This window comes from Phaseolus vulgaris, chromosome 7 (assembly GCF_000499845.2).
Source record: "Phaseolus vulgaris cultivar G19833 chromosome 7, P. vulgaris v2.0, whole genome shotgun sequence".
Taxonomy (NCBI): Eukaryota; Viridiplantae; Streptophyta; class Magnoliopsida; order Fabales; family Fabaceae; genus Phaseolus; species Phaseolus vulgaris.
The window spans coordinates 8,292,836-8,308,505 of record NC_023753.2 but is presented as its reverse complement, the minus strand read 5'-3'; the positions used below and the strand labels follow the sequence as shown (position 1 = coordinate 8,308,505).

The following is a 15,670-nucleotide window of genomic DNA, read 5'->3' as shown; positions in this document are numbered from 1 at the left end:
GATAGATAATAGTATAAATCAATCCTCTCACTAAACAAATAATCAAAAGTTAGACTTTCACTTATGTGAAACACGTGAACTAACTACATCTTTTTAATAGAATTTTGGATTTTCAAAATAAAATTGAAACAATTAATTTATAATTTCTCTGGAGGTCGAAATTCAATTTTACCTAAAAATAAATGAAAACATATTTAGTTATATATATAATAAAATTAATTTCTGATAATTGTTGAAGATCCCACATCGATTAGAAATTAAAGTCTTTCATAATATATAAGTAGGTGCAAATCTTACTCCATGAACCGATTTTACCATGAACCGATTTTACCATGAACCGATTTTACCATGAACCGATTTTATGGAATTGAGTTAGACTTAAAGTTCATTTGATATGATATAATATATATAATATCACAGTGATAAGTATGAACAGGTTTTATTAGCTTAAAGTAGACTTCTGTTATTATCAAAAGGTAACCAAGTGAACATAGAAATTAAGGATTAGACATTGCAGACAGGTCATTAATTTATTAAGTTAAGAAACAAATATTCCTTAATCTCAGATGTGACCGCGTAAATCCATGTCTTCTTCCACCACTGAGGTCACCACCAAACCCTCCTTCTTCGTGTTGGCCACGGAGCATTTGGCGCGAATCTGTCCCTGTTTCCCCGTCAACACATCCAACTGGCTCAACTTCACCACCGCATCGGCAAAACTATCGAAGAACACTTTCTGATCGGAAGCAAAGGAGTTCACAATCCCTTTTGTCCTCGAGTCGCTAAACAGGTCCTGGTCCGAGGTGAACAGGCCCTGGCTGTTTGCCAGGTTCACGTAGTACTTGTTATCGAAAACGTTCGGGGTTCGCACGTCCAGCACCGCCGTGTTCGAAGACTGCGAAGTCGGACACGTCTTGCTCAGGTTCTTGGCCAAGAACGGGTCGATTGGTGTCCCCGTCTGGTTGATTCGGTTGAAGAATGTGGAGCAGTGGGCCCGCCCGAATGTGTGCGCTCCGGAGAGTGCCACCACGTCGGTGGCACTGAAATTTCTGGCGGCGAACGTGTCGAGGAGCTTGCCAGTTCTGAACGACGGTGGTGGAAGGTTTCTTGTGCCGTTTATGCTGAACGTTAGACCGTCCTTTCTTCCCAGTGGCACTGCAAATTTTGGACCCCCCAACTAAACCAAAGTGGAAAAACAACCATCAAGAGAATGCTAATCATTCTTTATACATATAAACAATACTCATTAACTCTTTCATCAAATAGTTAAGACTCTTTCTCATATAAACCTTAGGGCATGCTCTCTTAAAAAGATGGAGCATAATAATTAATAGAAATAATATTTTTTTGTTAAAGTGGTATGGTTCTTTGTACAAACAAAAGAAAAAGTGTTCTCCTACTCATCCTAGTAGAAAATAATCATACTCCTTCTTTTTAGGTGAAAGTGCTGTCAATCATCATTTAAAAGATGACTTCTTTGTTTTAACTTTTGTGGAATATTTTTTAAATGTCCACCTAGGAGAAAAAAAAATACATCTTTTATACAAGGTTCTGCACAGATATTTATAAAAATAAATTAAAATTAGTTTGCGAGTAAGTTATTTTAATTTTTTAAACCTTTTAAAATTCTTATTTTAAATTTATATATAAAATAATTTTAAATTTCAGAAAATGGAAAATTTCAGAAAATGGAGTGAGTCTAGCATTCATATTTAATATATTCTTCATTATTGTAGATAAAAAAAATATGCAGCTTTTTTTTTCACATAATATGTTGTTCTCTTTTTCTTATATTGTAGATGGTCGTACCTTAATTTAAATTACACTTTCTGAAGTTGTAGGATGGCTTTGGGGACTTTTCTTTGTGTGTATTTTGAAGTATATATAGTAGTGAGTTTTGTTGCAGATTTTACTTTTACGTTTTAGATCAAAAAAATAAATAAATAAGGCATGAAATTAATTAATTTACCAGAGAAACAGCATCGCGAGCTGCTAGAACAACCAGGTCTGCGCAAGAGACAACTCTTCCACACTGCTTATGAACAAGAGATCGAAGGTCTTCAATGGTCTGCAACGCCTCTGGCCTTATTCCTATGTTTGCTGCTTGATCCTTTTCATTTGGACTTCCATCCAACAATATTGACCCGTCGCAACCCTTTATCAACATCATCCAAAATACATTAAAACCATCTATGCATCCAATATTTCCTGTATTCTAACATTATTCAAGCATGTTTATGCTACTTATATCCTTAAATGAACTGTTAATGTCTGATTATAAGTAACACGTTAGTTAAAAATTAGGTCAGATATAATTTATGTATGAACTTGAGGTCCAAACAAGGATACTTATACAAACATCGTAAGAAAAAGCTTTGTGATAATACAATGAGATGAACATAAAGACACTGCATAAATCGTAGTTATTATATACCTGAACGAAGCAGTCATGGAAGAAGATCCTGAGTAAAGCAGGAGCTTGACCACTGTCCTGCTTGAACACCTTCTGGAGATGGCTTGTCACTGTCCTTTCAAGCCTGGGACAGTTGGTCAAATAGAAATTCCATGATAGTCCATCCACAATTGGAGGCCTTTCAAGTGGTTCAGAGGAAGCAGAAAGCAAGCAAGAAATAAAGAACAAAATGCAGAAGGAAGTAGTGGTAACAATGCCACTAACACTAGCCATAATTGATTTGGTTAAGTGGTGTACTTGAAAAAAGAGCATCTATCCACACTTATTTATAGGACTTGGAGCCTTTGTGGTGCCCTTCCACATCTTCACTGAGTCTCTTTCCCACTCAATCAGAGAGTGCCACGTATGTGCCTCCCACTTTGTTTCATACATGTGATCGTCATCATTATTTTTCAGAAATATTCAATCGAAAGGTAATAAAGTATAAAAAGACACGTACCGAACAAAATAGTGAATCAATTTAAAAAAATATATGTGCAATTTGTACTCTCTCTATGTTCAATAATTTGTATACACTTTCAAAATATATAATAAAATTTTTAAATAAAAAAACATTACTTTTGTCATAAAAATATAAACAACACCTTTTTTAAAAAAAAATATTATTAGTTAACCCTACACATCAATCCATTTGCTAAATAATTTATTTTAAATTATCTCCATTAAAAAATGATTTTAGTCTCTAAAAAGACTACTTAAAATTTGAATTACAAAATAAGATATTAAATTAGTTGTTAATTGAAGTATACGGGATAAGTATGAAATGAACAGGCCAGTTCACCGGCCCACAAAAAATGGGGTTGAAGCGGGTGGGTTTATCATACCAAAACAAGTTATTTTGGTTATTCAATAATTTTTTAAAATTTAAAATTTTAAAATTTGTTATATATATTAAAAGTACATTAATTATATAAATATTTTCAATTTTTTAATTTTTTTAATTAATGTTTCTAATTAGGTAAAGTAATGCTGATAAAAAATAGATAAATTAAAATATTATTATCTTTACATGTTAAATTATTTCATTATAATTTATTTGTAAGTGATAATAATTTAAGTTATAATACTAATGCATAATATAATGAAAAAAATAAACTATTTTTTTAATTTAAATAAAGAAGCATGTTTTCAATTTGGTAGGTTATAAGGATTGATCCTGCCTGTTGACCAGAACGTTGGAACTTGCCTCGTCAAACTTGGATCGACGTGTGCACCGCTTCAACTTCCGTCCTTCTTCAAGATCCACCTCAAGAACTTGCAAAAGAACAGAGCGGCGTCGCTGCGGCCGATCGCACTCCAACGCCCAAGTCAGTGACCGAACCACCAAATACTAAGAGCAAAAACACTCAAGAACTCTCAAGGAGCCGTGCAATGTTCTCTCTCACAGTATGCTCAAGAACTCGCAAGCGTAAAGAGTGTAATCTGAACGTGCGTACCTTGAAAGTTCGTTGAGAAACCCTTAAATACCTGGTCACTTTCTCTCTCCTGGCAGTTACAGACCTGGACACGTGGCTCGCATCCAGTCGTACACGCGCCATCATCTGGAGCCTCCTTGACTTGGGCGCTGCTTCTACTCTCATTTGGCTAAGTTACTTATGCATGGTACTGCCCAGTGCATAGCTAACTTGGGAGCAGGATCTCTACTAGACTTGGCGAGTTAAGGTGCTCCCGTACACCTTCCCTGTGGTCTCGCCGGCCGCCTTCATAATCTGCACCACCTTCATCTTCGGCGATGTGCTTGCTCGGGCGATCTCCAAACACTTGGTCGTCTGAGTTTTACATCTGGCGACTTCATCTTCAACTGGGCGATCGCCAACTCAACAACTGTCGACTACACGAGCCCCCCGACTTCCTTCCCTTCTGCAAATCTGGCGCCTTGTCGACACGCCTATACTGTAGCTTGATGCCACGTCATCACTTCCGACTACCAGGGCGGTACACAAGCCCCCCAGTCTTGAGCGAAGACTTGTCCAGCGAAAAGACTAAAAGGGTCACGTCAACACCGATCTACGTGGCACTGACGCAGAATTCCAAGCGGTTGTACTTTCTGCTTCTCTGACGCTCCACCAAACCCCTCACCCATCGCTCGACACGTGGCTTCATCAACGGTTACCTTCAGTTAACGTTTGCGCTTCCTAAACCCCTTTCGAAAAACCCTTAAACCCATTTCTCTTCACTGTTCCATCACTTTCTTCGTATTCTCAGACGCTCCTACTTTCTTCTGCAAAAAAGCTCTCAGCGTTCTTCAACTTTCTGAATCACCAACATCCTTCATCGCCTTCCCGATCATAAAAAGGTACTTCCTTTCCTTTTTCTGCTGGTTTTTCCTGCATTTTAACCGATTCGCATCATCCTTTAATTGTCTGGTGCATACGTTGTGGGTTGTTTTTGCTATTTCCCCTTCTTCGTAGCTTAGGGCTTTGTCTTTGTTGCAACGAACCTTCGTTCGTTCGTTTTTTCACCCTTCGTTCATGATTAGAGTCAGCCCCTGCGAGTCCTGATTGCCTTTTCCTTTCTTCTTCCTTTGCAGCTTCCATCATGACTCGCTCCAAGATCACCCCGAATCCTCCTCCTTCATCGCGAAACCCCTCTTCTCAAGCACTCAACCCACCGCGAGCACGCGGTGCTTCGTCTTCCCAGGCTGAGAGGCCTGCACCTTCCCGCCCCAACCCGGCCCAGGCCACTCCACCTGTCACCGGAGGAGCCTCCGTCCCCCCACCAGACTTCAAAAAATTGTACCCCTGGGCCAACTCGACCCTGTTGAGGGAAACGTCTTCTGTGAACACTGTTGGGGCAGTTCTGCGGTTGACGAAGGGGGATGAGCCTCACCAAACATTTCACAAGGAGCACGACGAGAAGATGACAGTGCTGCCTTGCCCCCCCGAGCTGCCAGTTTGCGCCGACGACAAGGCGAACAATGACGGGCCCTTCTGCTTCGTTTACACAACTCTGTTCAAGAAGGTGAAACTAAAGTTTCCCTTTACTCGCTTCGAGAGGGAGCTTCTCACCGAGCTCAACATCGCCGCCGCCCAGCTCCATCCCAACAGCTGGGCGTTTGTGCGGGCGTTCCAAGTTATGTGCGACCATCTGGGGTTGCCAGCATCTGTAGATGTATTCTTATTTCTTTTTGAAGCCAAGCACCCAGGAGACCGCCTGTGGGTAAGCTTGAATGGGATTGCTGGGAGGTCGATCCTCTCCATCTTCCAGCAATCCTATAAAGAGTGGAAGGAAAAGTTCGTCCAAGTGCGCCCCAACGACAAGGACGCTTCCCTACTCGACGGCTTCCCCTTGTACTGGGTGAACAAGGGGAACAAAGAGTCCAAGAGCTGCTTCAGGAGACCCAGAAGTCCTGATAGCATGGGCGCTTTGGACAGAGATCTCTGCTTCTTTTGGAAGAGTGTGGCGGATGCCAACATCACCTTCCTTACTACCACCCTGATCTGCTTCGAGTTCTTCGAGGACCAACTCGAAATTCGAATAGGTTAGAACATTTAAGTTCTTATTCTAATACTGCTTTTGTTAACTGTTTCTGGGCGTCTTGTGCGTTGTGCGCAGGACTTTGGTTTTATTTTTCTGCACTATTTGTCTGCTTGGTTGCATACTGTCTTATGCATTTATCTTCTTTTTGAGCTAACCCCTGCATTTTCACTCTATGCAGATAACATGTTGGGGCGGGGCAAGCTTGCTGAATTGAGGGCGCTCGCCCGAACCCACGGATTGGCAACAGGCTCTCAAACAGTGTCAAACTCTGTGGTGGAGATCGCCGCTGCTCAAGGCAGATCGCCACCCAAGGGCCCAACTCCTTCCGATGTCCAAACCGCCGCCCAACGCAAGAAACTGGTTCTCAGGAGACCCAAGAGGAAAGCCCCCCAGGTAGTCCACGAGGAGGAGTAGGAAGACGACGAGGCAACTGAAGATGGCCTTGTCACGAAGAGGAAGAGGGTGGCACCTTCTTCACCGCTTGCACCACCCCCTCTTCCAACAACGCCGCCATCCACGCCTGCTCCTCCTCCATCATCGCCACCCCCACAGGCTCCTGCTTCTCCAGTCCAAGCCATTCCATTGGCATCTGCACCACCTGCGGTTGAGGCCCCTGGGCCAAACTTCATGGAGGACCCCCCAAGCGCCTCCACGCCCTTTGTATCAGCTGGAGGGGGTCCTCCTTCAAATGTCTCAACCGCCAACGTCGCACCAATCGGGGATGAGGTTGCCCACAACTCTCCAATCCTAATTACCGAATCCCCGACGTCGCCACCACGCCCAGAAGCTCCTGCTGAACAACCAACTAAAGAGGGTGGCGGCGAAAACCAACAAGCAAACCATCCGGTGCCTCCACAAGCCAAACTTTCTCTCGAGGTCCAGAGGATGTGGGAGCCTTTCTCGGCCAAAATGAAGATGATGGCAGAGGACTTCCCCACCATCATCTCTAGAGCTGTGGAGAGCTCCACCAAAAAGCTCCAGGACGACCTCTACGCCCTTCGAACTGAAAACAGCACTATAAGCGGAGAGGTTGTCCTGCAATCTGACACTCGCGGAAATTGAACACTCCCGAGTAGAAGATGCAATGAGCACCGAGCTCAGGATGGCGCGCAAGGAGGCCACTGATCTCCGCCATAAGGTGCAGCAACTGGCTCAAGAAAAGATCGAACTGGAGAGCAAGATTGTGCCTTATCGCGTCAAGGTGGCTGACCTGGAGGCTCTCATAAAAACTGACGCCGCCAAGGTGAAGAAACTGGAGCAAAGGTCAGCCGACCGGGAGATCTTCCTTGGAAAGGTGGAGAAAGCGAGGGATGACGCCATGGCTGAGCTCGACGAAGCCAACAAGGAAAAAGGGGAGCTTGCTGCTGAACTGGGCAAGGTGCAAGCAGAATCCAAGAAGGTTGCTGAAGACCTTCTCCAGGCTCAAGAAACCAACGAAAAACTCAAGAAGCAAGTTGAAGAGCTGGAGCAGCAGAATAAGGGGCTGAAGGAACAAACTGAAGAACTCAAGAAGCAAATTGAAGAACTTAATCTGAGTTCTGCCCAAATTCTGGCTGCTGGATTCGAGGCTGCACGGGAACAGTTCGCCTGCTTGTTCCCCGATCTGGACCTCAGCATGGTGTTCCTTAACAACGAGGTAGTGGATGGGAAAGTGGTTCCCGCTAAAGACTGATCAATTCCCTCCATCCGCTGCCTTTGTGCTTTCTCTTTGTATATAACTTGTAAACAACTTCATACTTTCTTGTACATATGTTCTGAACTGACATTTATCTTTAATGACAAAGTCTTGACATTCCTTCTTACAACTCCTTCTTATAACTCTTTTAGCTGCTTTAACTTTCCTTGCACAATTTTCTTCAAGAAATTAACTTAGCGATTTTGTAAGCGCGAGCATATACTTAACTGCTTTGAACCACTTCGACTTCAAACAATAATCAATTTAACAACTCGTAATCTTAAGGCAATGAATCTTAGCGCAAAATCACTTTTCAAGCAACGAGCTTTAACTCAACTACTGGCTTAAAACATTGTTTCACCCGATCTGCTTCATCAAAACGGGTCTTTAACTTTCTCGCCACTGTTTGAACTTTTTCTGGTCGCCAAAGAATCTTGGCGATGTCAGCTTCTTTCTGGCTTCACCTTGGCCATTGTTCTTTTATCTGGGGGTAGAGGCGCCTTTCGGATCCTTCTCTACCTTCCTGAGCTTCAGAACAAAAGTCCGGGTGGCTAGGCGCTCTCTTCGAACCTACCTTAGCCACCTTCCAAACTTCTTCCACCCTTTACACCATACCTGAACTCGTTCGAGACGAGAAGGATTTTATCTTGCCTGAACTCGCTCATAGGCGAGAAGGTCTTTAACTCGCCTGAACTCGCTCACAGGCGAGGAGGTCTTTAAATCGTGCCTCCACATTGCCCCAGGGGTTACATCTCCTCCCCCCCAGAAACACTGAGGACTTTTCACTGGTGCCTCTACATTGCCCCAGGGGTTACATCTTCTCGCCCCCAGAAACACTGAGAACTTTTCGCTCTTCCTCGCCTGCACTCGCTCGACAGCGAGGAGGTCTTTAACTCGCCTCAGGACGCGCGAGGGCATTGAGGTCTTTTAACTGGTGCCTTCGATCGCCGACAGACGATGAGGACTTAAAATTTTAACTGATGCCTTCGATCGCCGAAAAACGATGAGGACTTTAAAACTTTAACTGATGCCTCCGATCGCCGAAAGACGATGAGGACTTAAAACCTTTTAGAAAGCATGCAATATATCTTTACTTGCTTTAAATCACATATAAGTGACAAGGTCTTTCTTCAAAACTTTTTGAAAACAACAAGCACGCAATCTAAAACACCTTTGAACTTCGAAAACTCTTCTTTTATTGGGTAGCCTCATTAAAAACCCTCCTTAGGGAAAAAAGAGTGCCCCCTTCAAACTGTTTTAACAGAGACATCGTAATATAACTTTGTGTTTGTCTTTACTTACAAAGCTTCTAACTGTAATACAACTTCAGGTGCGTGGCGTTCCAAGTTCGAGGAATCGCCCCTCCTTCCAATGTCTCTAAGCGGTAGGCGCCGTTCCCGAGGGCCTCGGTTATTCTGAACGGCCCCGTCCACTTGGGCGACAGTTTATTCTCCATCTCGTACTGGTGGGCTTTCCTCATCACCAGGTCGCCTTCTCTAAACTGTCTCGGCATTACCTTCGAGTTGTATCTTCGTTCGATCCTTCTCTTCACCGCCTCAGCTTTCAATCTTGCCTCTTCCCTGACCTCATCCAGTAGATCCAGGTTCAGTCTTCTTTCTTCATTTGAGTCTTCCTCCACGAAGTTCTGAAATCTCGGCGAGCTCTCCTGGATCTCCACTGGAATCATTGCATCACACCCATAGACTAAGCTGAACGGGGTCTCATGGGTTCCTGACTGTTCGGTGGTGTGGTACGCCCAGACTATACGGGGTACCTCCTTAGCCCAACTTCCTTTGGCTTTCTCGAGCCTTCTCTTCAAACCTCTCAGCAACACCCGATTAGCCGACTCTACCTGGCCATTTGTCTGAGGGTGCTCGACGGATGCAAACACTTGTTGAATTCCCACCCCTTCGCACAACTTTTTCAACAGGTGGCTTGCAAACTGAGTCCCATTGTCCGACACCAGGCGCTTGGGCACACCAAACCGGCACACAATGTTCTTCCACACGAAACCTTCGATCTTGTGTGCGGTGATCTGGGCCACTGGCTCTGCTTCGATCCACTTGGTGAAATACTCAATCGCCACCACCAAGTACTTCATCTGCCTGATCGCCAGCGGGAAAGGTCCCAGGATGTCGATTCCCCAGGTATGAAACGGCCAAGGGCTGTAAATCGACTTCAACCCCTCGGGAGGCGCCTTGTGCCAATCGGCGTGCTGTTGGCATTGTTTGCAACACTGTGCATACTTCTTGCAGTCTTCTCTCATCGTTGGCCAGTAGTAACCTGCACGGAGGGTCCTTGCGGCCAGAGCTCGACCCCCGACGTGGCTTCCGCATATGCCTTCATGGAACTCTGCCATAATCCTCGTGCATTTCTCACCATAGACACATTCCAGGAGTGGGTGAGTGAACCCAAACCTGTACAACTCGCCATCAATCATTGTGTACTTGCTAGAATTTTTCTTTATCTTCCTAGCCTCTGTCGGATCCAGTGGAAGAAGGCCATCTGCCAGGCACCGCTTGTACTGTGTTATCCAGGTGTCTGGCTCATGGATAGCGCAGACCTGCGTCATGTTCACCTTCTCTCCTCGACATGCTCTAATTCTCGGCGATCTCAAAGTTTCTTGCGTCAGGGACTTATGGCTTATCGCTGCTTTCTCCGTCGACTTGCTTATCTGAAGAACCAGGTGATCTGCTACAAATGCTCTTGGCGTCTTCAGAGTTTCTTGAATTACTGTCCTCTGCCTACCCTCCTTGCCTGAGCTGGCGAGCTTAGCTAGCAAGTCAGCTCGGGCATTCTGCTCTCTGGGCACATGCACTACTTCAAAGGAGGCGAAGGAACTTTCAATTCCTGCACATACTCCAGGTAAGCCGCCATTTGTGGATCTTTAGCCTGGAACTCGCCAGTTACTTGCCCTGTGACTAGCAGCGAGTCACTCTTAGCCATCAACACCCTCGCTCCCATATCTTTGGCCAGCAAAATCCCGGCGATCAGCGCCTCATATTCTGCTTGATTGTTACTGGCTTTGAAGGCAAATCTCAAAGATTGTTCGATCAGCACGCCGTTGGGTCCTTCCAAAATGACCCCAGCACCGCTACCCTGCTGGTTCGACGATCCATCCACCGAGAGTACCCAACGGAAGTCGTCCCCTTCTACTCGTGTCGCCTCAGATGAGAGCTCGACCACGAAATCTGCAAAGATTTGCCCCTTGATCGGGCCTCGGGGCTCATACTTAATGTCAAACTCTGACAGCTCCACTGCCCATTTCACCATCCTTCCCGCAACGTCGGGCTTCTTCAAAATTTTCTGGATGGGCAGGTCAGTCATCACCAGTATGGTGAAGCTATGGAAATAGTGGCGCAACCTCCTCGCCGAAAATACCGCAGCTAGCGCAGCCTTTTCCAGGGCATGATATCTCGTTTCGGGGCCCTGCAGCACCTTACTAACAAAATAAATAGGCTTTTGAACCTGATCTTGGTCCTGGGCGAGCACCGCACTCACCGCCCTCTCAGTTACAGCAAAATACAACCTGAGAGGGGTTCCCACCAGCGGTTTACACAAAATCGGCGGGCTCGCCAGATACTCCTTGAGCTTGACGAAGGCTTCCTCGCACTCCTTCGTCCAAGCAAACTTGTTATTGCGCCTCAAGCACTGGAAATAGGGATGTCCCTTCTCTCTGCTAGCTGACACGAAGCGAGATAGGGCGGCCATTCGACCTGTTAATTGTTGAACCTCCTTCACCGTAGCTGGGCTCCTCATCGCCAAGATGGCGGCACACTTATCTGGGTTGGCTTCTATTCCTCTTTCAGTCAAGAGAAATCCCAGGAATTTTCTAGCCTCCACGCCAAAGATGCATTTCTCTGGATTCAGCTTCGGTCTGAACTTGGCGATCGTCGTGAACAATTCTTCCAAGTCTGCAACGTGCTTGCTTTTTTCCGGCAAGGTCACGACCATGTCATCGACGTACGCTTGCACATTCCTTCCCAGCATTGGTGCAAGTACCCGATCCATCAACCTCTGGTACGTGGCCCCCGCGTTCTTCAGCCCAAACGGCATCACCTTGTAGCAGTAGCACGATCTCTCCGTCATGAAAGTTGTCTTCTCTTCATCCATGGGATGCATCTTGATCTGATTATACCCCGAGAAGGCATCCAGGAAGCTCAACAACTTACACCCTGCAGCACTGTCCACCAGGGCGTCTATGCTTGGTAAAGGATATGAATCCTTTGGGCAAGCCTTGTTCAGATCAGTGAAATCGACGCACATGCACCATTTCCCATTACTCTTCTTCACCAGCACGACATTTGCCAGCCATTCAGGGTACTGGACTTCCCTGATGTGGCCCGCAGCGAGGAGTTTTTGTGTTTCGTCCCTGATCGCCTGCCTCCTCTCCTCGTTGAACTTTCTTCTTCTTTGTCGCACTGGTCTTACCAGGCTGTCCATCGCCAGATGATGGCACAAGAAGTCGGGATCGATCCCGGGCATGTCCGAAGCGGACCATGCGAACGCATCCAGATGTCGTTCAATCACCTTGGCGATCTGGTCCTGGAGCTCAACCTCCGGGGATCTTCCCAGTTTGAAGATCTTTTCCCCGATTTCTCTCTCGAGCCACTGCTCGACGGGTTTTGGTCTGGTTTCTCTGGCGATCACCGCCCTGGCGATTCCCAGCTCTCTCGCTTCCTCAGGGCGATTCCTTGCCTCTTCCTCCTCCAGACCAGCGTTCCCCTCCCCCAGCTCAACGTCCACCATCTCCACGTCCCTTCCGGTGGTCTCTTCTGTTACCGTCGATCTGGGCTTCACACCGGGAGGCGGGGTGGTCGTTACGTAACTCACCGATCTCTTGTTTTTCAGGCTATTCTCATAGCACTTTTTCGCTTCTTTCTGATCGGATTTGATGGTGATCATCACCCCCTCCATAGACGGCAACTTCACCTTCATGTGCCGGGTCGACGGTATGACACCTATCCTGTTGAGCGTGGGTCTTCCCAACAGGATGTTGTATGCTGAAGGAGCGTTTACAACAAGGTATTTGATTTTCTCCGTTCTTGAACCCGCCACATCTGTAAACGTTGTCCTCAATTCTATGTACCCCCTGACCTCCACCTGGTCTCCAGTGAAACCATACAAACACCCTCCATAGGGCCTCAGCTGGTCAAGGGGCAGCTCCAACTGCGTGAAAGTCGGCCAAAACATCACGTCTGCTGAGCTTCCTTGGTCCACCAGCACCCTGTGGACCCTTCTTCCTGCTGTGATCAGCGAAATCACTATGGGATCGTTGTCATGAGGCACAACATCCCGAAGATCTTGCTTGGTGAATGTAATATCCACTTCCGGCGAGTGGTCCTCAAACATATCCACCGTCATCACAGACCTCGCGTACCTCTTCCTCTGTGATGCGGTGCATCCACCTCCTGAGAAACCTCCTGCAATGGTGTGGATTTCCCCGTGCGTAGGCATCTCGTGCTGCTGAGCCTCAGCACCTGCAGGTTGGGAGCTCGACGCTCCCCCCGTCCTCCTATCCAGCAGATAGTCGTTTAGGAACCTGCTCTTAACCAGATCGTCGAGCTGGTATCCTAAAGCTAAGCACGAATCCACTGTATGGCCAAAGCCCTGGTGAAACTCACACCAGGCGTCTGGCTTGGGTCCCAGCACCTTGTCGCCCACCTTCTCTGGCGCCTTCAACCTAGCAGATGTATTGGGAATGGCGATCAGGTCCGCCAATCCCATGACAAACTTGTGCTTAGGCGGGCGATTGTATTCCCGGCGTGCTGGTTGTTGGCGTCCTTGGCCCCTACCCTTGCTCTTCCTTGGATCATAAGGATGGCGAGTCCTCTGATCCCTCCTGGCCGCCGCTGTCTCCGGCACCCTCTGTGGCTGGATCCTGGTCTGGGCACGTGGCCTGGTGGGAGCCACGCTCCCTCTCTTCTCGGCGACTTCACTCTCGTCGGCAATGTGGGCCACCGCAAGTCGCCTAACCTCAGCAAACGTGGCGGGGTGGGCCCTAATCAATACCTCGCAGAATGGTCCCGGCAGCACGCCCTTCTTAAATGCATAGACCAGCATCTCTTCATCTTTAGCCGGCGGTCTGACCATCTGCGCCCCAAAGCGATTCAAGTAGTCCCTGAGGGACTCTCCCTGGTACTGCCTTATATCAAACAAATCGTAAGACACCCTGGGCGGTGCCTTATTCACGATGTACTGCTTGACGAAAATCTTCGAGAACTGTTGAAAATTGGTTATGTGACCGTTAGGCAGGCTCACAAACCACTCCAACGCCGTTCCCTGGAGTGTACTCACGAACATCTTGCAGTATACGGCGTCCGATCCTCCTGACAGCATCATCTGCGTATGGAACGTGGTGAGATGAGCCTCAGGATCCTCCACGCCGGTAAAAACAGCCTTGACAGGTACCACACTCGTAGGAATAGGCGTGTCAGTAATCGCCTGATCGAAAGGCATAGGAAAGACACGAGGTGGCGACGACGGCGCGACCTCTTCAGCAATAGGACGCCCTTGCTGCTCCTGAAGATCCTGACGCAGCTCCTCAGTCACCTTGCTAAGCTCATCATTCCTGGCCCGAGAGGCGGTCAGGTCCTCATGCATTCTCGCCTGTTCTATGCGCGAGGCTTCCACAGTTGCCTGCAACGAGCGCATAATCTCCACCATCTGCGCCATGGTCATGGCAGCGGCGCCTTCAGCAGCGACGGGCGCAACTGGACTTGAACGATTGCTTCTCATTTTTCTCATGAAATTTGACGAATCACAGAATGCAACGAACAACACTTCCTTCAGCGTCGATCAACTCAGCGATCAATCGGTCATAACCTCGCAAAACTTCGCAAGAAACTCAAGAACACAGAAAACCTCCACGAAAACCTGGAACTCCACCAGAAACCACCGCTTCCTCCACGAAAAGCCAAACAAACCAAAGAACTCAAATCTTCACCAAACAAAGACTCGCGCAGTCAGCAGAAAACTTCACCTCACCGAACAAAAATCCAAACGATCGGTGGAAAACGCGAAAACACCGAACAAAACTAGATGAACAGCGAACTACGGTTGCACCAGCACACAACCACACAGAAAAACTACGAAAACCTCCAAGAACTCACGCTGCGGATGGGAACAAGTTTTACACGGCCCCACGGTGGGCGCCTGATGATCCTGCCTGTTGACCAGAACGTTGGAACTTGCCTCGTCAAACTTGGATCGACGTGTGCACCGCTTCAACCTCCGTCCTTCTTCAAGATCCACCTCAAGAACCTGCAAAAGAACAGAGCGGCGCCGCTGCGGCCGATCGCACTCCAACGCCCAAGTCAGTGACCGAACCACCAAATACTAAGAGCAAAAACACTCAAGAACTCTCAAGGAGCCGTGCAATGTTCTCTCTCACAGTATGCTCAAGAACTCGCAAGCGTAAAGAGTGTAATCTGAACGTGCGTACCTTGAAAGTTCGTTGAGAAACCCTTAAATACCTGGTCACTTTCTCTCTCCTGGCAGTTACAGACCTGGACACGTGGCTCGCATCCAGTCGTACACGCGCCATCATCTGGAGCCTCCTTGACTTGGGCGCTGCTTCTACTCTCATTTGGCTAAGTTACTTATGCATGGTACTGCCCAGTGCATAGCTAACTTGGGAGCAGGATCTCTACTAGACTTGGCGAGTTAAGGTGCTCCCGTACACCTTCCCTGTGGTCTCGCCGGCCGCCTTCATAATCTGCACCACCTTCATCTTCGGCGATGTGCTTGCTCGGGCGATCTCCAAACACTTGGTCGTCCGAGTTTTACATCTGGCGACTTCATCTTCAACTGGGCGATCGCCAACTCAACAACTGGCGACTACACGAGCCCCCCGACTTCCTTCCCTTCTGCAAATCTGGCGCCTTGTCGACACACCTATACTGTAGCTTGATGCCACGTCATCACTTCCGACTACCAGGGCGGTACAAGGATCAAAGCGAATTGAGGAATTAAAAACACTAATCCAACCTAACAAATCTTATTCATCAGGAGGCTGAATGAATAAATAGATGTCCGTTATG

At 47.1% G+C, this 15,670-nt stretch overlaps 1 protein-coding gene across 1 annotated transcript; it reads right to left on the bottom strand.

The window, feature by feature from the left end:
* Nucleotides 1–437: 437 nt before the first annotated feature.
* Nucleotides 438–2,726, bottom strand: LOC137827881 (peroxidase 12-like). Its single transcript, XM_068634240.1, has 3 exons — nt 2,435–2,726; nt 1,970–2,155; nt 438–1,177 (listed from the first exon to the last, which is right to left on the bottom strand). Exons 1-3 carry the CDS (start codon nt 2,723–2,725, stop codon nt 563–565), a joined length of 1,092 nt encoding a protein of 363 aa, XP_068490341.1. The 5' UTR covers nt 2,726; the 3' UTR covers nt 438–562.
* Between the last annotated feature and the right edge of the window lie 12,944 nt (nt 2,727–15,670).

Coding starts and splice junctions, on each gene's coding strand:
- LOC137827881 (XM_068634240.1), bottom strand. CDS start 2,725: ATGCTCTTTTTTCAAGTACACCACTTAACCAAATCAATTATGGCTAGT. Junction 2,156..2,434: donor TCCATGACTGCTTCGTTCAG/GTATATAATAAC, acceptor ATGTTGATAAAG/GGTTGCGACGGGTCAATATT. Junction 1,178..1,969: donor CTCGCGATGCTGTTTCTCTG/GTAAATTAATTA, acceptor ACTTTGGTTTAG/TTGGGGGGTCCAAAATTTGC.